The sequence below is a fragment of the Mytilus trossulus genome, chromosome 7, assembly GCF_036588685.1.
Source record: "Mytilus trossulus isolate FHL-02 chromosome 7, PNRI_Mtr1.1.1.hap1, whole genome shotgun sequence".
NCBI classification, from domain to species: Eukaryota; Metazoa; Mollusca; class Bivalvia; order Mytilida; family Mytilidae; genus Mytilus; species Mytilus trossulus.
This window is the reverse complement of record NC_086379.1, coordinates 24663368-24688330: the sequence shown is the minus strand read 5'-3', so window position 1 is coordinate 24688330 and position 24963 is coordinate 24663368. Positions and strand designations below refer to the sequence as shown.

Below are 24963 nucleotides of genomic sequence, written 5' to 3'. Positions count from 1 at the left end.
TCGTTAAAAGGGCAAGAGAGGGATTGCCGTTACGACTTTAGGAACATGTCCGTTATCAAATGTGAAACGGATATTCCATAACAGTCAACCGATACGTGATGGCGTCGGTAAATTTTGTATAGGGATGAGTTCAACTTTATCATTTGGAACTCTTGGTTTAATAGCTTTCATGCAGACTGCAACCCTCTATCAAAAAAATCATGATGAGAAATACTTGGGAATATCTTACCAATTGACAAATACATAATTCGTATGCAGGCGCTGCTTGAATGTAGATATACAGAAATGGAAAGTTCACAATTTGGAAGCTGAAATCATCTCTTTTTGGCGTAAAGTTTTGTTTTCAACCGACTCTTATTGTCAATTTTCTAGATGTTAGTCAAGATACGAAGCAGACTTAACTATATATGTTGTATTCTTTAGCTCAAGTTCAAAAGCTGCGAGCAAACGTAAAGATTTTAGCGCGCAAATGTTATGATAATGCGCGCTAATGTAGTAACCCCTTTAATAAAAATTAAGATCAAGCAGAGTTTTGAAAGTACGACAGATAACCAATCTTACTGTGTGTAGGACAACACTACTTCGGAAGGAGGGTAGTATACCTGACTTAATAATGAATTCATGGTTCAGCTAGCAAGCAAGCTAACGGAAGATATTACCTTTAGCTACACTAAATATAAGTGAGATAATTTAGGAATATAAAACCTTCAGGATCACAGGCTATTATATAGAATTTTAAATCTTTTGTAAGAACGAAGTGCCTCGAGATTTTTGATTTTGGTTATGTTTGCATGTTATATCATGTACCGTATTTATTAAGAAATATTTTCTTGTTAATGAGATTTTGGATGTCGTACTGTGGTTAGATTATTGCAGTAATACCTACATAATTTTTACCCTTCTGACGTTTACTTAAAATGACATTCATCAATCTTTTAAATGATTCTTTGAAATGTTATAAAGACTAAAATACCGACTTAGTTTTTGCCACTCTAACTGAAATTGGACAAAAGTGCATGCAACATTTTGCACAATTATGATGTTTGACTAAAATTTGCTTTTAGATTTATGATATCTTATTTGGTTTGAATCTAAAAGGATAATTTCATGTTTGTTCGACGTATTCGTTAATAATAATGCTTTCTTGATATATTTTTTATGAACATATATATAGATAGGTATCTAATTGTCATATAGGAGCTCGTCAACGAAAAATGTATGACTGACGTTTATGTCAGGAGCTGATTTACCATCAAAATCCCTCCCTTGTCATAGGCTTTATCTATTTAAAATGTACATGTATTTGAATTTGCAATATAGTTCGTATCTTTGTTCATGCAAGTAAAGCGAATAGCAAAAAGTAAAACTGTTTTTGCTTTCTGGGTATTCAAAAGTTCGCTATACTTAAATACCAAAGGCAAAATGGCGAATAGAACGTCACATTAAGCCACATTTGTTGGTTCATAGATATAGCCAATTTTGTTTTCTCTGAATCAAAATTTATGCAAAGACAGACTTCAATCAGTTAAAATATGACTTTACATCAGCACCATCACTACTTTTGGAGATTAGAAAATAAAACGTTTATTAACTTTAGAATATCATTTATATAGATATAAGCAGCTATTCCGGGTTGGTATGTACGGCCCCTAAACAAAAATGTGTACTAGTTCAGCTAAATGGACTAACACACACATTAACCAAACTTTATTGTATGAAGAAGCCTTTACGAAATGCTGTTTATCTTGTAAAGTTCGCTGGTATCATGCCTGAAAGAATAAAAAGTAAACACATTAGCAATTAGAAATGTTAGACAGCTAAAAAGTATTTTATGCATTTTATTAACATAGCTTGTACAAAATTAAGGAGGTATGGTATGATTGCGAATATGAATATAGTACATTAGAGATACTTCTTTGTCTTCGAACACAAATACGAGTCTGATTTACTTGATAAGAAACATGTTTTGTGTTTTTTCAGCCGATCCTTATTTCGTGCGTCGTCTTACAGCAAATCATGGTGATAACTTTGTTTGTCTTACAACGTCTGCCTCTGTGTCAAACTCATTTTAAATCAACAACTCATTGAAAACAACTTGACATACTTCAATCACATATAAATGAACTGTACGCTGTTTAACAAAGGTTCACACGAAAAAAAAGTTAAACACATGTCAGGATAAATTAGTAAGCTGTTAAACATATGGTTAAACTGTATGCTAATAAACATATGGTTAAACTGTATTCTGTTAAACATATGGTTAAACTGTATGCTGTTAAACATATGGTTAAACTGTATGCTGTTAAACATATGATTAAACTGTATGCTGTTAATCATATGATTAAACTGTATGCTGTTAAACATATGGTTAAACTATACGCTGTTAAACATATGGTTAAACTATACGCTTTTAAACATATGGTTAAACTGTATGCTGTTAAACATATGGTTAAACTGTATGCTGTTAATCATATAGTTAAACTATACGCTGTTAAACATATGATTAAACTGTATGCTGTTAATCATATGGTTAAGCTGTACGCTGTTAAACATATGGATAAACTATACGCTGTTAAACACACACACATGTTAAACTTTACGTTGCTAAACACAGGGCTGAACTGTATGCTTCTCAATTGTTACTGTTTATCTGTATATGGTCATACAAATGGATGATGCTGTTCAATTCGTTTGAAACTACATTTTCATAATGAGATGATCTTTTTTTGGTTTTATGTTATAACGTTGCTGCCTCATTGACATTACGCCCAATTCGCCTTTATTGTAGATACCAAGTTTGCATTTACTTTGTAACATATTGTAACATGTTGTAAATGTAAATGTGTGCTGAGCACCACAATTTTGTATATATAAATTTGTAATTACTCTGAAGCATAGTTCCATATATTTTTTGGTTTCCCACCGCCCATCATTTAGGAGTAATAGTGAAAACTGACGAACTCGTTGTAAGCCAAATTGTATGGTAAGTTTGAGTATGTATAACTGTATCTACTATAGTCGGGATATATGTGAACCGAAACTATTGAAGAAATTTATTGTCGTACGATAACTTAAAAATGTATTAAAAACAAATACAGAACTATCCCTTTCTACAAATAAAGTTTCCTTTTATTTGCAAATTTTAAACAATGGCGGATGGTAATTTTTATAAATTTTCTGTTTACAAAACTTTGAATTTTTCGAAAAACTAAGGATTTTATTACCCCAGGAGTAGATTACCTTAACCGTATTTGGCATAACTTTTTGGAATTTTGGGTCCTCAATGCTCCTCAACTTTGTATTTGTTTTGGCTTTTTAACTATTTTGATCTGAGCGTCACTGATGAGTCTTATGTAGACGAAACGCGCGTCTGGCGTATAAAATTAGAATCCTGGTACTTTTGATAACTATTAGGACCCCAAATGAAGCTTCATATATGATAAATGCATACATACGCTATCAATCAAATTATTTGGTTCAAATTTAAATAATTAGGTATGGGGAAAAACCGGATTTTGTTTTGTCATCTGCTTAAACAAAATATTTCTTTCATCAAATTAAGGATCCGCACCTGAAAAATGCGCCATTATTGAATCATATTTTACTTTATTTGGCCATGTTTAATTTATTAAACGTCACTGATGAGTCTTTTGTAGACGAAACGCACGTCTCGCGCAAATACAAAATTTACACCCTGGTATCTATGATGAGTTTATTTACATAACTTATAACAGTTTCTTAGCTACAAGCTACTTATATTTAATCTTATTTTTAAATTCGTCGAGTATAGGCAGTAGCAGTTTAAATAAATATATCAACAACCTTCCATAGTCGAGGCTAGCGCTATGTTCACTGATACACTGGTTTACTTTTACAAATTGAATCTTGGATGTAGAGTTGTCACATTGACACTCATAAGACTTAGTTCCATCTTCTTATATGTACAATAATATGATCGTTATGCAATCGATAAAAATAAAAACAAAACGTTATATAAAAATTGCATGCGTCCGAAGCTCTTTCTGGAACTGTCTTCATCAGGAGCGCTCCAAGGTGATTAAAGATTAAAGCTTAAATTTCCAAATGTACCGTACATTCAATGATTTCATCTACCGACCTGATTTCAGATATTTAGAAAATGTCGTAATATATACATACTCAACCCTGTTATACTATTTGACTTACTGCGAGTTGATCAGTATTCACTGTTACTCCTAAATGATGGGCGCTGGGAAAACCAAATAGTTCTGAAGTTTTCGTTTCGCTTATATTCCGTTTCGTAGATTACAGGTACTCCTCTTTTTGTCCCTTTTCTATTTTTGATATTTTAATCAAAAATTTAAAAACCAAACTTTCAAAAACCGAAATAATCAAAACAGCACGTTAAGTTTAGTACTTTTAAAGTTTGATCAAATATCTAAACTATCAAATATTAAAACGTCATTTAGAGTTTTGAAATTTTTTACTGTTTGGTGAAAATTTCAAAATTTCAAAAAAATTCAACAATTTGGAATTCTGAAATTTAAAAAGTTTGATCAAAATTTTAAAGATCGGAAATATGAAAACTTTTTATAATATGAATTGTTACGTGTTACGCGGACCCCAGAGTCACATGTTTTAAAATGTTAATACTTACTTTATAACATAGTGCCACCTGTTTCTATGTGTTGATACTTACTATATAGCATAGCACCACATCTTTTATATGGTAGGACTTATTATGAAGCATTACACCACATTTTTTATATGGTAGGACTTATTATGAAGCATTGCACCACATGTTTTATATGTTAGTACTTATTATGAAGCATAGCACCACATGTTTTATATGGTAGGACTTACTATGAAGCATTGCACCACATGTTTTATATGGTAGGACTTATTATGAAGCATTGCACCACATGTTTTATATGGTAGGACTTATTATAAAGCATGGCACCACATGTTTTATATGTAAGGACTTATTATGAAGCATTGCTTCACGTGTTTTATATGGTAGAACTTACTATGAAGCATGGCACCACATGTTTTATATGGTAGGACTTACTATGAAGCATGGCGCCACATGTTTTATATGGTAGGACTTATTATGAAGCATTGCTTCACGTGTTTTATATGGTAGGACTTACTATGAAGCATGGCACCACACGTTTTTATATGTTGGTACTTACTTTGAAGCATAGCACCACATGTTTTATATGATAAGACTTACTATGAAGCATCGCGGCACACGTTTTATATGGTAGGATTATCTATAAAGCATAGCTCCACACGTTTTTATATGTTGGTACTTACTATGAAGCATAGTGCTACATGTTTTTATGGTAGGACTTACTATGAAGCATGGCACCACATGTTTTATATGGTAGGACTTATTATGAAGCATGGCACAACATGTTTTATATGGTAGGACTTATTATGAAGCATTGCTTCACGTGTTTTATATGGTAGGACTTACTATGAAGCATGTCACCACATGTTTTATATGGTAGGACTTACTATGAAGCATTGCTTCACGTGTTTTATATGGTAGCACTTACTATGAAGCACGGCACCACATGTTTTATATGGTAGGACTATCTACAAAGCATAGCCCCACACGTTTTTATATGTTGGTACTTACTATGAAGCATAGCACCACATGTTTTATATGGTAGGACTTACTATGAAGCATGGCACCACATGTATAATATGGTAGGACTTATTATAAAGCATGGCACCACATGTTTTATATGGTTTGACTTATTATGAAGCATTGCTTCACGTGTTTTATATGGAAGGACTTACTATGAAGCATGGCACCACATGTTTTATATGGTAGGACTAACTATGAACCATGGTACCACATGTTTTTATATGTTGGTACTTACTATGAAGCATAGCACCACATGTTTTATATGGTAGGACTTACTATGAAGAATCGCGGCACATGTTTTATATGGTAGGACTATCTATAAAGCATAGCTCCACACGTTTTTATATGTTGGTACTTACTATGAAGCATAGCGCTACATGTTTTATATGGTTGGACTCACTATGAAGCATCACGGCACATGTTTTATATGGTAGGACTATCTATAAATCATAGCTTTACACGTTTTCATATGTTGGTACTTACTATGAAGCATAGCGCTAAATGTTTTATATGGTAGGACGTTTAATGAAAAATTGCTTCACGTGTTTTATATGGTAGGGTTTACTATGAAGCATAGCACCACACGTTTTTATATGTTGGTACTTACTATGAAGCATAGCACCACATGTTTTATATGATAGGACTTACTATGAAGCATCGCGGCACATGTTTTATATGGTAGGACTCACTATGAAGCATTGCACCACATGTTGTATATGGTAGGACTTACTATGAAGCATCGCGGCACATGTTTTATATGGTAGGACTATCTATAAAGCATAGCTCCACACGTTTTTATATGTTGGTACTTACTATGAAGCATTGCGCTACATGTTTTATATGGTAGGACTTACTATGAAGCATGGCACCACATGTTTTATATGGTAGGACTTACTATGAAGCATGGCACCACATGTTTTATATGGTAGGACTTACTATGAGAAGCATGGCACCACATGTTTTATATTGTAGGACTTATTATGAAGCATGGCACCACATGTTTTATATGGTACGACGTATTATAAAGCATTGCTTCACGTGTTTTATATGTTAGGAATTACTATGAAGCATGGCACCACATGTTTTATATGGTAGGACTTACTATGAAGCATGGCACCACATGTTTTATATGGTAGGACTTATTATGGAGCATTGCTTCACGTGTTTTATATGGTAGGACTTACTATGAAGCATGGCACCACACGTTTTTATATGTTGGTACTTACTATGAAGCATAGCACCACATGTTGTATATGGTAGGACTTACTATGAAGCATCGCGGCACATGTTTTATATGGTAGGACTATCTATAAAGCATAGCTCCACACGTTTTTATATGTTGGTACTTACTATGAAGCATAGCGCCACATGTTTTATATGGTAGGACTTACTATAAAGCATCGCGGCACATGTTTTTTTGTTGGTACTTACTATGAAGCATATCACCACACGTTGCATACTGGACGTTACATTGATCTCCTCTACAGCAAGCCTGACATATCTTCATATCGTCAGGTAATTGATCTTTCTTTGTTTGAGGTGGCACGATCACTTCCCCAAAATTAAAACTATCGCCCCCTTTCAAGCATAACTACAATAAAATGAAACAATTCATTACTGAAAGTATGATAAATCTTTCCTGTCTTGTTTTTCTCTTTGTAACTTGTTAGGAGCACATCAACTTCTTGATTTAAACATACAGTTGGCTTATACACGGACAAAAAAACGCTAAAATCAATTTGGTATTTATACAGTATAAAACGCACTTGCTTAACCAAAACGATCGACTCATATTCTGTATTTATAGTGTCTAATATTTTTTTGTAAATGATTTAGTTATCATACTGGTAAAACCGGTACTTTACTAATTCTACGATTTTCTGTAGAAATGTATTCAAAATTATGGAAATGTTATATGAAAAGTGTTAAGAGCAATAATGTACATGTTTCTGCTTTATTTCAAAAGACATACACTATCTTTGACATGTGAACCCCTCGAGGTATCCTTTTGTTTTCTATGTAGTCTTTTTGTCATCGTATTTATGTTTTGCTATGATGTTGCCAGTTTCCTTTTGATAAATATCTTCCGAATGTCCCTTTGGTGCCTCCCACCTATTATACGGAATTGTTACGATCTTTAGCCAAGTTTTTCACAATCCCTTTCAGAGTACACGTCCGCAGATTACTAAGTATGTACAAGTTTAGAAAACATGTAATCATAGAAATGAATACTGGTATGTGCAGGTTTTTTCTCAATTTTGTTTAGAATACATGTACAAACTATTAAATTATATTTAGGCAATATAGGAAAGGTGTACTATAGTCTCTAAACACATTAGCTCCAAATGGAGCTTTCGTTAGTAGAAGCCATATTAACTATGTGTATCAGTGAGAAAAATGTAAAAACATGAAAATATAGTATATATACCAATACACATAATTAACAGCGCCTGGTGATGTTTTGTAGCCTGACCGGTAACACATCACCAGGCGCTGTTAATTATGTGTATTGGTATATATACTATATTTTTATGCTATTAAATTATATTTAGTTCCAGATACCCAGAATACTTACCACTCGTTTCTCACATCCGAGATCGTGCACTATACCATTATTCCTGAGGAACGATTTCAAGCTACACGCCTATCAATGTAAACAAAGTATCATATGATGACACGCCTATCAATGTAACAAAAATTATAATATGACACGGCTATCAATGTAAACAAATTATCATACGACACGCCTATCAATGTAAACAAAGTACCATGTGAAACGAATATCAATGCAAACAATTAATCATATGACACGGCTATCAATGTAAACCAAGCATCATACGACGCGCCCATCAATGTTTACAAAGTACAATTTGAAACGAATATTAATGCAAACAAAGTATCATATGACACTCCTATCAATGTAAACCAAGCATCATATATAACAACCAATATGGTTTCACTTAAAAAAAATCAAGATAAAAAAGATTCAAAAGTCAATTTTAAACCTCACTTCTGTAAAATTAAACTATTTTATATTAAAAACTCTTGTCAACCACGCACCAGTGGTTACGTAAAGTATGGGGTTATCGTATACATTTCCGTTTACTGAAAGTCCCTATCCGTCACTTTGCACGATACTTTATTTGTTTTTGAAAAACTGTAAAACTGAGAATGGAAATGGGGAATATGTCAAAGAGACAACAACCCGACCGAAGAGCAGATAAAAGCCGAGGGACTCTTTGTTCATCTTTGTATGAAATTTACGAGCCTTTTGCTCCCTCAAAATCTTAGATCTTGCTTCTAATTATTATTTAAAAGTATATGTTTCTATTGATAGCAATACAATTATGAAACTTGGTGTGATCGTCAATGAGATTTCACCCCATAACCAAAACAGGTACATACCTCGTCATCCTGACATTGAATAAAATTTGTGCACTCCGACAAACTCTTAAGACCATTTTGATTACAACAGTGATCAGCACGATCCAAATCTACCAAAACGAATATTATCTCATAATTATTATTTTCGAACCTTGACAATAATAGCATTTTCACAGAGAGCCGATTCACAAAGAGCGCGAGACAATAGGTTGCCATGACAAAGAAAAAAAAATATTATGGTAATTCATCATTCAACTATAAACAGTAATGTGATGCAATGAAGACATAAAAATGTAGGGTACAAGAAGATGGAAGTATACAGAATGCTAAAGTTTTACTTATATATAAAACAGCAACTATTTATATATAAAACAACAACGCGTATTGCTGTTCTTTAACTAAAACCGTACAACATCAATCTATAAGCGCCGACTAGATTGGTATTTGTTATATCCTCGAGAATCGTTTCACATGACTTTAAGACAACAATAATATTACAAGTCTTCGTTTTTTGATTATGACCAGTCTGGTCGATTCTCTAATTGTTCGCTAGCTAGAGTCTGTTTCATTTTGTAAGTGTTCTTATGAGCTACATACACACACATACACACACACACACAGATACACACACATATATATACACAAGTCTAAATTGAAAACTACGTTCAACCTTATGATTGCGTTGGATAAAAACCACATTTTTTATACGTGCATGTAAAACATATTTCTTTGTAGAAGGGTCTAAATACAGCACAAACAACATTTTCCAAAAGACCCCAAAAAGTGAAAAAGTATATTTAAACAAAACGCAATTGACTAACAGGTCGAGCAGCATGTTCTTAAACCCTACAGACTGCCATTGGCAATTGCCAAATAAATTGATCACAAGATGTAAAAAAATGTATCTTAATATCAATTCAATATTAAACAGAAAACATTAAAGTAGCGGCAAACATGTTATACCACAAACATGAGGTGTCAAAATATTTTTGAACACCAGATCCGGATTTCGACAATAAATGTCTCTTCAGTGATGTTAGGGATTGAAACGGTATTTGGAAGGCAATATAACTTACCTCAATTTATGAGAGACTTTTGAATTTAAACAGTCAAAGTAGGATGAACTGATAATATAAACCAGAGGGAAAATATGATACGAGCCCAAACGAAAAATATAAACAAGTCTAAATTGAAAACTACGTTCAAACCTATGATTACGTTGGATAAAAACCGCATTTTTTTATACGTGTGCATATAAAAACAAATTTCGTTTGTAGAAGGGTCTAAATACAGCACAAACAACATTTTCCAAAAGACCCAAAAAGTGAAAAAAAGTATATTTTAACAAAACGCATTTGACGCATCACACATAGATGCACAAAGAACACGTTTTGATAATTCAATAAACCATAAATATAAACACCCTTCTTCATGGATTCATGCAAACGATTTTTTGTCTCTATGATTTACACCCCTTTATTAACTTTATTACATACTTTCCTGACAAAGATTAGCATTACACTGGTCTGCAGCATTACAACACTTGCTGCAACTGGTCGCTCGCTTCTTTCCAAAGCCAAGAGATTGCAGTAAGGTACAAACCTATGGGTGTAAATGTATCATACTAATAAATGCATTCTATATAAAATTGAAAATTTGTTGTGTATTCTTTTAGTTAATTTGGATGTTAAACCAAAGGTCTTTTGTTATGCAAATACAAGCAACTGAGTTTGATTTTAAATGCTAAGATCAGGATCAAATTAATTAAGGAGATCCACCTAGATAAAGGGACTTTTCTATCGTAAAAGACCTATAACCAGCTAACGTTAACTTAAAAAAATATAATAAATAAAAGTTACTTTCGAGAACTATAGCCAGCACACATTACGTTCTACACATATAACAAGAGTACGTTTCTTACAAGATATATCCAGAATACGTTACGATGAAGACTTTCAACCCGAATGTATTACGGTTTCGACCTATACATATTGCATATTAAAATCCAGACCAACAATTAGAATAAGTATAACCCGAGACCTATAAGCAGTAAGTGTTACCTCTTCTGCAGTTTAAATAGCAAGGGTTAACCAACTGTTACGTCCAAACGAGACCGAAAAGCAGAACACTCAAGCTCATCAGAGGTTCAACCTGTATCCTCTATCACTTCAGGGTTAAAGCAGCATACGTTACGTCATCAGAATAATAACCAGCATACAGTAACAACTTAGAAGTTTAATAAGCATATGTTACCTTCTTAGAAGCACATTAAGAATTTGTAACCTCCAAGGAAATACAATCGGATTACGTCACCTCCTGTGATGCATAACCAGAAGACGTTACCTCTTAAAAAAATAACAGCATACGTTACCCCCTCAAAAGTATAACCAATATACATTTCCTCCTAAGAAAAATAACTAGAACACGCTACGTCCTCAGAAGTATAACCAGGATACGTTACTCCGTCTGAAGTAAAACCAGCATACGTTTCCGCCTCAAACTCCGGCTCAGCATATGTTACGTCATCAAAAGAATAAAAAGCACAAGTAACTTCTACAGATGTATAACAAACATACATGACCTTCTTATAGATACAATCGGCATACGATTCCTCTTTAGAATAATAACCAGCATACGTTTCCGCCTCAAACTCACGCGCAGCATATGTTACGTCATCAAAAGAATAAAAAAGCATAAGTTACTTCTTCAGATGTAAAACAAACATACATGACCTTCTTATAGATACAATCGGCATAGGTTCCTCAATAGAATTATAACCAGCATACGTTTCAGCCTCAAACTCATGCGCAGCATATGTTACGTCATCAAAAGAATAAAAAGCACAAGTAACTTCTACAGATGTATAACAAACATACATGACCTTCTTATAGATACAATCGGCATACAGTTCCTCTTTAGAATTATAACCAGCATACGTTTCAGCCTCAAACTCCGGCTCAGCATATGTTACGTCACCAAAAGAATAAAAAGCACAAGTAACTTCTACAGATGTATAACAAACATACATGACCTTTTATAGATACAATCGGCATACAGTTCCTCTTTAGAATTATAACCAGCATACGTTTCAGCCTCAAACTCCGGCTCAGCATATATTACGTCATCAAAAGAATAAAAAGCACAAGTAACTTCTACAGATGTATAACAAACATACATGACCTTCTTATAGATACAATCGGCATACAGTTCCTCTTTAGAATTATAACCAGCATACGTTATGTCCTCAGAAGTATACCCATCATAAGTTACCCAGTCAGAGATATATAACAAGTGTAACTTCCTCCTTAAACATGTTAAAGGTATGAATAATACTTTACCTCCAAAAGTATAACAACAAATTTTTCCACCGCAAATTTACACGTAATGCAGTATTCATAAGAGTCTTAGAGATCTTTAAACTGTAGTAAGCATATATATATGATATATGTCAGCAGTACTATATCATGTAACATGTTTCATTACAATTGTTACATGTTACCTCACCTTGTCAAACTTTAGACTAGCATTAATTTACCATGTAACGACAAGTAACTAGCAAAACATACCTGCTTAGACCTACAACCACCATTAAATACAAGTTGTAAATTCGCAGTTGTCACTTTCTCTAGATAACATTCCTATCAATAAAAAATATGATCATATATTAAAAGTTGTATTGATCTTGACATTAATATATAAGCTATTGAATTATGTCTGATAGAGTAAATAAATTATGGTTAAAAACATATTATTTTTTGTACTGAATGGTATCCAGGTGTGTTTTGATAGATGTTAACTTGCGGCATGGTTTGAATCAATCATATATTATTATTATAACTTTCCTTATGGTTTCGAGTTCATGGAATTATTAAAAAAAACAACAAAAAAAATCCAACAAAGAACACCAACTAATGTTCCTTTCTTTTTAGGCACAAATCAGTGATGGATAAAGAATAGGAATATTGGAAAATGCGTATTCTGTTCCATAAAGTAACCCGTTATATTGTATATATAGATAACTCATCAAGAAAAAAAAAAGTGGCATGAATGTATTCTGTTTTACAATCGTGTAATACGATACACATTTCAATTTACGACAAATATGCTTCCTCTACCCCAGACCTAACTATTTCATAAAGTTTGTTGTTGTGAGTTTGAATTAACCAAAAGGGAGGTAGAATATACCAAAGGAATTTATAAAATCACTCACAAATGAAAGACAAACATACAACGCTTTTGCAATTCACCAAAATATGACGGAGACAGAATACATCAAAGAAAACCGAAGACGGAACAACAAGAACACCTTAAGAAACAGGGATGATCTTATATTAGGAGCAGGTAAGTTTTTAGGTTGTGTAGACTTTTTTTTAATTTGAAAGGTGCTTATGATTTTACAAATGCATAATTATAATTAGATAGTGTCCTTGTCAAATTGTTTTCATTAACATAATTGTAGTATTATAAACTTCGGTTAAATAGCTGTTGTGACATAACAAGAATCTAATAAATGATTCAATGCATTAACTGGAGCCAAAACACGGACTCACTTCAGTCGTTGTCTTATGTAACATCTTTATGTTTGTGTTATTTGGAAAATCATGACGATGTCTAGTAAATCAGTTGTTAATATTTTTAGACTTTCTAAATATTAAGAGATTTGTTCTTTATTTGATTTTTCCTGTTCTTATTCGAGCGTCACTGATGAGTCTATTGTAGATGAAGCACGCGTCAAGCACAATTTGTAGCCTGTTATCTATGAGTTTAGTGTATAGACAATGTTTTATTTTCGAAGGCAGTATGTAGTTGAATTTTGTTGTTTTATTCGTACTTTGTTAATTGATAATAAAATTGAGAATGGAAATGGGTAATGTATCAAAGAGACAACAACCCGACCATAGGAAAAACAACAGCAGAAGGTCACCAACAGGTCTTCAATGTAACTAGAAATCCCCGCACCCGGAGGCGTCTTTTAGCTGGCCCCTATACAAATATATACTAGTTCAGTAATAATGAACGCCATACTAATTTCCAAATTGTACACAATAAACTAAAATTAAAATAATACAAGACTAACAAAGACCAGAGGCTTCTGACATGGGACAGGCGCAAAAATGCGGCGTGGTTAAACATGTTTATGAGATCTCAAACCCCCCCCCCCTATACCTCTGGCCAATATAGAAAAGTAAACGCATAACAATACGTACATTTAAAATTAAATTCAAGAGAAGTTGTATATCTTAATATCTCTTTAAGCACATGACTTACCTCAGTGATATCATCACACGTCGTAATTTCGATACAAAGGTTAACTGTGCTCTTCTCGTTACATTTCAGACATCTTAATGCTGTAAACACAAACCATAATTTTTTCATCATGCAAATAATAATAAAGGGGCGAAGAATACTAGAGGACATTCAAACTCATAGTTCGAAAAAAAAAACCTGACTACGCCATGGCTATCAAAGAGTGGAGGGTCTCTTTCTTCTAGCATTTTCAGCATGGTCTTGTCTGCCGTTTTTCCTAAATAATTTTACAAGGAAATATCGATTACATTTGTGTCACTGCTCCGTCTTATTAAAAATCATCATTTGTTACACAAAATACTTATACTAGAGAATCTTCCACAATTAAGAAGCTTAAATCAAGAAGAAATTGAAAAAGGTGTTATTTGATGGGATGTGTTTAGTGTAACTTAAGATTTTATCACATTGATGTATATTGTTTCAATCTTTGGTATTGTTACCTATTCCCACAGGAGGAAATTGGTATTTTAAAATTCAATTATTACGAAGACGTAAAGAGGATTCATTTAAAATACATTCATTTAAGATACATGATAAAAAAAATCGAAAAAAAGGGATCGTATAGATTATATAATAAGTTGGTATATTTATAAAAGATTAAGAAAAGGCGGAAATCCCATTTATAATGCATACTTGTTGAGTGGTCTATACCAAGCAGATACACTTTTATCTAAAGAAGGAATATCAATGCATCATATTTCATCAACTCTACCTTTTTCGAAATCTTTTCAAAAGCCATATTGTCATAGTCGTACTGATTGTCGCGTGACACTTGCTAATTTAATGTTAGCGTATCGGACTACAAATACAAAGGTTCCTGGTTCAATCACCGATGAGGGGAAACAATTTTCAGGGACTGGACTTTCAGCTATCCCTTGACACCATTTACGGATATGCTCTTGAGAAACGATCATAACCCATTGGAAAAGGACGATAAATGACTGGTCTGTATTAAGGGGGGAATATCTCTTGTACGTAAAGGACACCCTTGTAGATTTTGAAAAGAGCAAGCTAATGTCGCTACATGGCAACACTCACACCAGCAAATTGGAAAAGATAAACATAAGTTGTAACAACTTGTTTCCCAATCCACTTTGAATAAATATATTTAAACTAAAGGAAGGAGAATAGATATAACATTGTATACATTCGAGATTGTGAACGTATCTTTGAAAAATATTACAATAATCCTACTCGGTATAATACAAATATAATCAACGTGTAAATGGCAAATTATATCCTGTATTCTTTCAATAATATCTGCCAAAGCAACTAATAACATAACAAACACATAAAAGTTTGTAGCTTTTGTGAAAGTTTGTATGGCGTCCTACAATTGCTTGTATTCAATTGTTAGAACTAAGCATCATTTGTACATTTGATCGGCGAGGCTGACCGCTGACCCTACCAAGACACCCGAGTTAACATGCTCTATTAAATGTACGCTAGGATAGAATTGTGTCATGTATTAATCATTGTTGTTTGTGTTCTACTTTTGTTAACTGTGGCCTTGTATATTTTTATATCTTACGATACTTTTCGTACAATAGTTAATTGATACACAAGCACTTAATGTTATATTTTCGCAGCCATTATCTCACAACTCTGTAGACGGTTACGTGTCACTTATAAATGTAATTTTCTTTAATGAGGTGTGTAACCAAATTATGTTATTGGCTACAGCTAATTAATACAATAGAAAGGAAAGAGAAATAAGCAACAACAAGAACCAACAAATAAAAGCAACAAATAAGAAGAAAATTAGCATATCGGAAAAAAAGAGAAAAAGTCATAAATCGATGGAGAGAAAGAAAATCCAGGTTACAAATTAAACAAGCTGAGGAAAACATATCAAATATAAGAGGTTAAAGAACGGAACATCAGAAACACTGAAGTGCAACAAAAACAAAAACCGACTACAGAAACTGCCATATTCAAGAGACTTAAAAAGGGTGGGTTGAACCTAGTTTTATTGCTAGCCAACCTTCTTGCTTATATGGCAATGTTTAATAATAGATTTATGAATGAAAAAATACCTACCAAAAACTGAAGGCAATAACGCAAGAAGTATTCCTAAAATATAATAAAATTGATGTTACCTTGATTTATATAGTTTTAAATTTTGTATGGTAATTACTTTTATATCGAAAATACATCTCTACGTCTCTCCGTTTGAAAAAATCGTGATAATTGATATGCATTTGTGATAATAACGTAAACTCAGTTTCTTCTATATCTACAGAAACGCAGAATTAATTACTAAAAACATTTCAAATGGAAAATTAGAACCTCACATTCTCACATGTACTTTGTCCCCCTGTACAATCCTTGTTTGTAAATGGCATAAACGTTCGATATTAAATTTCTCCTTATTTCGTTCTTTTTCATATCTTATTTTAACATATTCTAAATGCTCCAAAACTTGACCAATGAGTAGAAATATGATCAACTATATTTCTCAGATCCGATGATAAAATCTTAGATACAAATGAACGTCCGTTGGTTGTTTGGGATGTAAAATTAAATCGCCAGTCAATGACTGGCTACGATCAATCAAACTGGTGTAATGATGTCTAAGTGACGCACGGAGAAATTACCAAACTCTTTGCAAGTGAAAAACCCATTGCAGCGAAATTTTAAGGTTGTATGTTTTATGGCTTTTATTTTGTCATTTTCTAACAAATCATAATCTTCCAGTGGTAGAAAAATGTCCTGCCTTTTATCCTGGCAGACCCAATAAGTTTCGTCCTAAATATTTAATCAAACTTTTATCAAATCATTATCTATAAACAATTATTTTCATTTCATTTTGTGCTGGTGTGTGACAGTTTTAGTAGTGCTTCTGGACTAACATCGTTTGACAATGTAGAGGAATATAAATTTTCAAAATATTATACAATCAGAATAGAACTTAAAACTATATATGTGTTGTCACCAAACTATTGTTCTTTGGTTGTAATTGAGTTTAGTTTACAAATATTTTTTTATCCTGTCCGACCTGCTATCGCGGGATATATAAATAAAAACTCACCAAAACTAGCAAAGTTCATTTTGTGTTCTGAAAAAATAAAAAAAAACCCCACCAAATAGTTCGTATATTATATATATTACTGATAATCTAATATCTCTCTCTGGATAAAAGAATATTCATATTGTATTTACTTTTGCCAAAGCTAACACTTAAAAGATATATTAAACTTAATTGTGCCTTCATACATGCATTCATTTGTAGATGTTTCCTCTATCTGTGATTTTTTTATTATTCATTAGAGCTTATCAAAAACATAAGAAAACAAAGTTAACCTATAATGGTTTACTTTTTAAATTGTTATTTGGATGGAGAGTTGTCTCATTGGCACTCACACCACATCGTCCTATATCTATTATCTCCCTTACTATGAAAAATAAATATGTTTAAATTTGAGCAAAACATAACAGTTACAAAACCTTCCAATTGATATGTGCCCTAGATACAAAAAAAAAAAAAGAAATAACAAGAAAAGTACAGAAACGACAATAAAAATGTTTTATAGAAATTGTGCATCCACAGTCGAAATCCTGTGACGTTTACACTTTTTGGTTTCTTCTCATCGATTTTAACGTTCTTAAATTTTAATTTACATTTGTTTTCTTAAACTTGTTTACTTTTGATGAAAAAGAAGGACATCAAAGTAACATTCAAACTAATTAGTTAGATATAAACTGACAAGACTGACAAAAGAAGAAGAACAACAAAAAAAACCAACAACACCAAAATACAAATAACAAGATCCAACACAAAAATAAAATCAAAGAACAAGAAAGGAGCCCAACGAGCCCACGAACCCCACCAAAAACCGGAGGTGATATCAGATTCTAATGCAATTATTTTGTTTCAATGGTTCTGATTGGATGATAGTTAGCGTAAAATTCTCTATCTCCTTGTCTGTAAATAAGGAAGCCGACATTTTGAATTGCTGAATGTATTGACATGTAATTTCTAAAAAAAAATAAGCCAAAAAACTCACATGTTGCACCTAAAAATCTTCTTTTTAGGATTTTTTTTATACATTATGAAGCGGCACAGAAGCCAGAAAACGCCCGGTGTTTATGTTTGAAGTCGGAAGCAAACATATGACGTCACCTAGTGTAGGGACCAAAGAAGATAACATCTTTTCGCGGAATTTCCTTTAATGAAGATTTTACACTGAAATAATGATTGAAATTTAATTATGAACTTGTTTTGCATTATAATAGAGATAACTGTATTGTATTTGAAGCTTTTCGGACGTCCATCGGTAGTTTTACTGTCGCAAATACCCGTTTACCTGTCTCCGCTCCGCGTCGCCAGGTAAACTAAATTTACGACAGTAAAACTACCGATGGACGTCCTTAAAGCTTCAAATACAATACAGTTATCTCTTAATTCTCCCGAAGGGTTAATAGAATCTGCTCAACAGATGCAACCCGCTGTGTTTCTCATGTAAGTGCCAGCCTGTAGATAAATCTAATTTGGTATCACATTCGGGAAGAAAGAGAACGGTATTGTGGGCATAAGAATAGAAACATATCCATTTCCTTCGTCTGTGAAACAGATATTTCATAACGGTGAACCAATTCATTATGCCGTCCGTAAATTTTTCTCAGGAATTATTTAACTTAACTGTGGAACTCTTTGTTTAAAGCTTTTCTGTAAATTATGATAGGAAACTGGAAGCTCGGAATATCATATCAACTGGGAGACTTATACCCTATATGCAGGCGATGTTGAAAACGGAAAGTTCGAAATCGAACAGCTAAACTACAACCTTTTTTTCTAATAAAGTTATGTTTTAAAGCGGTTCCTTGTAAATTACTGGATTTAAGTCAAAATATTATACTATCACAACTGTAAAGGTATCTTTGAAGGGATGGATACGTTCAAAATAGTCACCAAACAGTGAGTACGTCAATGGAAGGAAATCATCTTTATAGCGGAAAGTTCAATTTAAGGATTTAGATACAAATGTTTTCTAATTCACAAAAATCTACTGCATGTATTCAGCCAGAAATTAATAATGGGGAAGGGGTTAAGAAGAAATAACAGTTGGTTCCGATGTGAATACCGATTGTTTGTTGGAAATAGATTCATCATAGATATCTGGTTTGACATTTTGTATTTCGCTAAACGCGCATTTCGTCTACAAAAGACTCATCAGTGACGCTCGAGTAAAAAGAAACATGTCCTCAATAAGTAATATATATATATCGTCAATTACGACTTTTATTTTTATCAAACGAATGGGCAACAACTGTCAAAATCCTGAATCGGTCCTTATGTAGAAAATGGTAGTTTCAACATGGTTTTATAGCTAACTTAACCTCTTACTTGTAAGCCAGTCTCATATAATTCAATGAAAATGTTGATAATTTTAGTTAAAGATAATCATTTGTTAAAAAAAAAAGCAAGCAAGTATGATTTATTTCATTTCTATGAAAAGATACATGTATCTGCGTTGGCTCTTCTTTTTAATGAAAAAAAGCAGGACCATCTCTTTCATTTTGTGCTTTGTTTTGGAATCAGGAATTCTTGTGAGACGTGTAGAAAAGTCAAATGTGTTAATACTTTTGATAGATGATAGAGTCTTAGGTTTTATATACCGTCGCAGATCTGTGGAAATATTGAGTCATCACATCTGATTCACACCACATCTAGAATAGCTGGTTTCACAATATTTTTGAATCACAACTTTAGATTTGATTGACGACATAATGTATATAAATAGTTGTCTCATTGACAATCATACCACTTCTTTTTTATACTAAGTAATTTTGGAAGAAGTTTCATGGATTACTTTGAAGACACATCAATATAAGGTTGTTTATAATAACACTTATGAAAGTTATGGTATCCAATACAGTGCGAACTTCCTTCTTGGTGTTTCAGGTCCTTATACCATTAAAAACGCATAGCATGCGTTCTCACATTGGTAGAAGAAACAACATAAAAGCAAAGAAACAATAGACTATTACAACTTGGCATGCTTAAAGGAACTCGGAAACATAAGGGAAATATTTCTGTCCTGTTAACAACGATTTTATAAAGAAAATCCAATAATTCCCTTTGAATGTTTATATTAATACTTCCAATTATTTTGAAATTTGTATTTTCAACATATTTTCAAAGTGTCGTCAAAATGTAAAAGTCAGACAGTCAAATGAATATGCACATTCGAAATGAGATTATATTGCGTTATATTCGTTAAAGACAATAACGAAAACAGTAATAATGATGAAAATACTGATTGATTTAATAAAAATCTTCCCAGATAGCAGGTCTTACCTTGTCCTCCCCTGTCACGAAGTAGACTTTAGAAGAAATGTCCAAGAGATAAGACATGCCACGATCATACAATATAAACATTTTCCTTTTACGTATTGTAGTCATTTGGTACAATAGGGTCTAAATACAAGTTGGACGTTCATAGTTATATTGAAATGGGGTTATAGCTTCTACTGTAACAATTACAGTTTTTGATGTTATATTTGTTATTCGCGTGGGATTTTGTCTGATGCTCGGTCCGTTTCTGTGTTTGTTACATTTTAGTGTTATTTCGTTGTTCTCCTCTTATATCTAATGCGTTCCCCTCGGTTTTAGTTTGTTACCCCGATATTTTTTGTCCATGGATTTATGAGTTTTGAACAGCGGTATACTACTGTTGCCTTTATTTACAGGTCACCTAATAGCCTAAGCAATGTTCCAAAAAAAATTAGTAACATTTTCATAAAAAAAAAATACAAATGTGATAGAATTGAAGCAAAAAGCTCGACGACCTGATCGTGACTACAAAATAGTCCTTAATTACACATTCATTCATCTTAAAAAATGCAATCTATATAACTACAAAACCTGTGAGTAAAGGCATTTTCGAATTACAATTGATAAAACACGTGATATGATAAAACAGGTGACAAGTGATATGTTAAAAAGGCGCATCAAACCTTCCATGATTCTGAATAACAATCATTTCCGTTACTAGGAATCTTGAAATCATATAATCCGTGTCTTCGTAAGAAATTACATAGTTTTTGTTAATGTTGAATTTTTGTGTTTCTGTTGTGTCGTTGTTCTCTTATAATTAATGTGTTTCCTTCAGGTTTAGTTTGTAACACGGATTTTTTTTTCCAATCTATTTATGAATATCGAACAACTATTGCCTTTATTTTAATGGGTAGTGATAAATTGGTAGATTAAGGAAAGTTCCCACACATCTAAAACATTGTAACGCTATGGTAGACCAGTGTCATTTTAATGCGCTATTAAAGTAGAATTGGAGATTAAACAAAAAACAAAACAAATGTAGAATATTCTATATTTGCAAATCATTTAAAGGTTCATTTTATTAAAAAAATCGGCCAATTTTCAATTTTGAGAATATAAGGAGGATGCGTGATATGAAATTTAAATTCGTAACACAATTTCCCTGCATGTATTTGAACATGACCTATGCAAAGCAGGGAAAAAAAGAGTTGTGTCGTTCGTTCTTCGTATCAAATACATCGTGAGGGAAGCTCGGACATATCATTAGTGTTACATGTAGTTTGAAACACAAGGAAAATGTTTTGGATTTATTTCAGAGTTTCAGTGTTATATTACAAATGGTTTGCAGATGGTGAACACATTTTTCATGAAATTTGAATAACGTGACAAAAGATATAAAACTATACCTAATACATTCGGTAATTGTTATCATATGAACTTATAATAGATTTAAAAGAATTCATTTGAAAGTTCGTAGCTTTTGAAAAGAACTCGATCAGAACTAAGCTATAGTATATTTGCACCTTTGATTGATGAAACTTAACACTGACCGTTTTGGTGCACCCGAATTAACATGCAAGATTATTTTTACGCTTGAATAGAATTGTTTCAATAGTTAACTTTGTAATGTTTAACTCATTTTTATTTGTGCTGTATTTATTTCTAATTGTTGCCTTGTTTATTTCTGTCTAGTACGGTACTGTCCGTACATTAATTATTTGATACACAAGCACTTAATGTTATATCTACGCCGCCATTATCTCCCAATTCTGAAGACTGTCACGTGTTACTAATAGATGTAGGTTTCTTCAATGAGGTGTGTAACCACATTTTCTTTTTTTGCAATTGCAAAGTAATGTAATGAAAATAAAAGAAATAAATGTGTTAAACCAGAAGCAAATAACACACAGAACTATGAGTATATCAATACATGCCAAATACAGAAGTCAAAAATGCTGGCAGTATTCATAAAATATGATTAAATTTATGTTACATAGAGAGATATAGTTGAACATATTTGATTCCTGTTAAGAGTATGGTAATTACCTTTATATCACTATTATATGCATATTTCTCAGAGGGTTTTAGTGTTTAAATTTTACGACTAATGGTCTAAAAAGGCAAACGGGAAATGTTTGTGTTCGCGAAAACTGTTTAACAGCAACACATTTCGTGCTACATGTAATACGAAGTCAGGATATCTGGACCAAGAACTATCTGTAGTTTTTTCTTATCTATGTTGGTATGTCTGTTGTTTTCTAGTAAGCCTCGTTTGAATGATTTATATGATCTATTGTACTTTGCTATACTTTTTTTCCCTCATTCATCCCAAAAATAATTAAAAAAAACTCCAGGGTAAGTTTAATTAGTTATCAAAAATACCAGGATTATAATTTTATACGCCAGACGCGCGTTTCGTCTACATAAGACTCGTCAGTGACGCTCAGATCAAAATAGTTAAAAAGCCAAAAAAATACAAAGTTGAAGAGCATTGAGGACCCAAAATTCCAAAAAGTTGTGTCAAATACGGCTAAGGTAATCTACTCCTGGGGTAAGAAAATCCTTAGTTTTTCGAATAATTCAAAGTTTTGTAAACAGAAAATTTAAAAAAAATGACCATATAATTGATATTCATGTCAACACCGAAGTGCTGACTACTGGGCTGGTGATACCCTCGGGGACGAAACGTCCACCAGCAGTGGCATCGACCCAGTGGTGTAAATAGTTATCAAAAGTACCAGGATTATAATAAAACGGAAATTCTGTAATCTAATGGCAAAATCAAAAGCTGAAATGGTGGGTTAAAGCTTGTTCTAAAGTTAGCTAGAAAATACATAAGAAGAATTTATATCTGTAAATGCGATCAATCATCAATTAATAGTATTTTCAAAATAGTTGTTCTGATGTTTGACAGTTTTATTAATTCATTTTGGATCAGGTTGTTTGGTCTGTTAGAAAATACAAATTTTAAAATACTATTGTTCAGGATAGATAGAACAGATGTATGCATATATATCACCACCAAACTGTTGTTCTTTGGTCTGAATGGTATTGATTTTAAGACAGTTTTTAGCAATCACTCATCTGCCCGGCCTGTGATCTCGGGAAATTTGAATAAAATTTCACAAAAACTAGCAAAGTTCATTTTGTTTTCTGAAAAAGTGAAAAAGGATAATAAGTTCTAATCGTAGTTATAAAATTGTTTCCCTTTTATAACATGAACACTTCTGTTGGCCGTCTAAGTACATACAATATGAACATTCCTAAATCTCGATATGATATTGACATTCGAATAATAGTTATGAACTAATCATATATCCTAATTGGAACCTCTCTAAATAGTTACAACTCCCTCTGGCAAAGTTGGCCCTAGATGCATTTGGCTATTACATGAAGTCTAATTTTGTGTTGTTTATTTTTAAGTTTTCTATGTTGTGTCATTTGTACTATTGTTTGTCTGTTTGTCCTTTTCATTTTAGCCATGGCGTTGTCAGTTTATTTTCGATTTATGAGTTTGACTGTCCCTCTGATAACGTTCGTCCCTCTTTGCTTATATAGCTCTTCAACTGTTTCGGTTATATACATTTTGGTTTTCAAATGTTAGGCTTTGAACGTTCCTGATGACGGTATATCCAGAAAACGTTTTGGACGCATTACGTTATACGTGTGTTTTGTTAATTTCTGATGATGACTTCGGAAATTTTTGGCAAAAGACTTGGCATGCAGTGTACATTTTAGTTGATACAAGAAAGCCATTGTCGTGCACATTGAAAATTGTACAATATGAAATTTCTTTAGATTGTACTTCAATGTATGTGCATTTATATATAAAAAACATCAATTACGTCTTCTATTCGTAGTCATTTTATTCATGTTATTAGCAAGAGTTCTTTAGAGTATCGATAAAATAAAAACTAAGTTATCTCCCTTACAACAAGGAAAATTCGTTATTGTAGAAAAAGACGTTAAAATATTTTACAGATCATGTACAATCTGATAATTTTATACAGTTATCCGGGTACATATAATTTTGCGAAAAGAATATAAACGACATAAAAAAAAAAATAAGCGAATAATCATTTAATAAAATGGGTCCGGGAGATGTTGGTTTTGGCACATCAATTTTAACGCCTTTAAATGTTTTATCAATCTATTTATTTATTCCAAATGAGTTTTTTAATCACATAACAATATTTTCCATAAAATGCACATATTTCTATGCGCCATTGATTTGAAATATCAAAATATTTTTTTTAACAAAATATATCTGCACATTTGTACTTTTATGCAATGATTTATATAGCATTTCAATAGTTTATGGCGTCTCCTGAAAAAAAAACCTAAAAATTAAAAAAAA

At 32.5% G+C, this 24963-nt stretch overlaps 1 protein-coding gene across 1 annotated transcript; it reads right to left on the bottom strand.

The window, feature by feature from the left end:
- Positions 1–1692: 1692 nt before the first annotated feature.
- On the bottom strand, positions 1693–20700 carry LOC134724813 (uncharacterized). The gene is made up of 10 exons (XM_063588089.1): positions 20628–20700; positions 17358–17384; positions 16367–16399; positions 14288–14367; positions 12586–12657; positions 10516–10621; positions 9041–9129; positions 8211–8279; positions 7067–7226; positions 1693–1769 (listed from the first exon to the last, which is right to left on the bottom strand). The coding sequence occupies exons 2-10, from the start codon at positions 17374–17376 to the stop codon at positions 1741–1743; spliced, it is 657 nt and encodes a 218-aa protein (XP_063444159.1). The 5' UTR covers positions 17377–17384; positions 20628–20700; the 3' UTR covers positions 1693–1740.
- Between the last annotated feature and the right edge of the window lie 4263 nt (positions 20701–24963).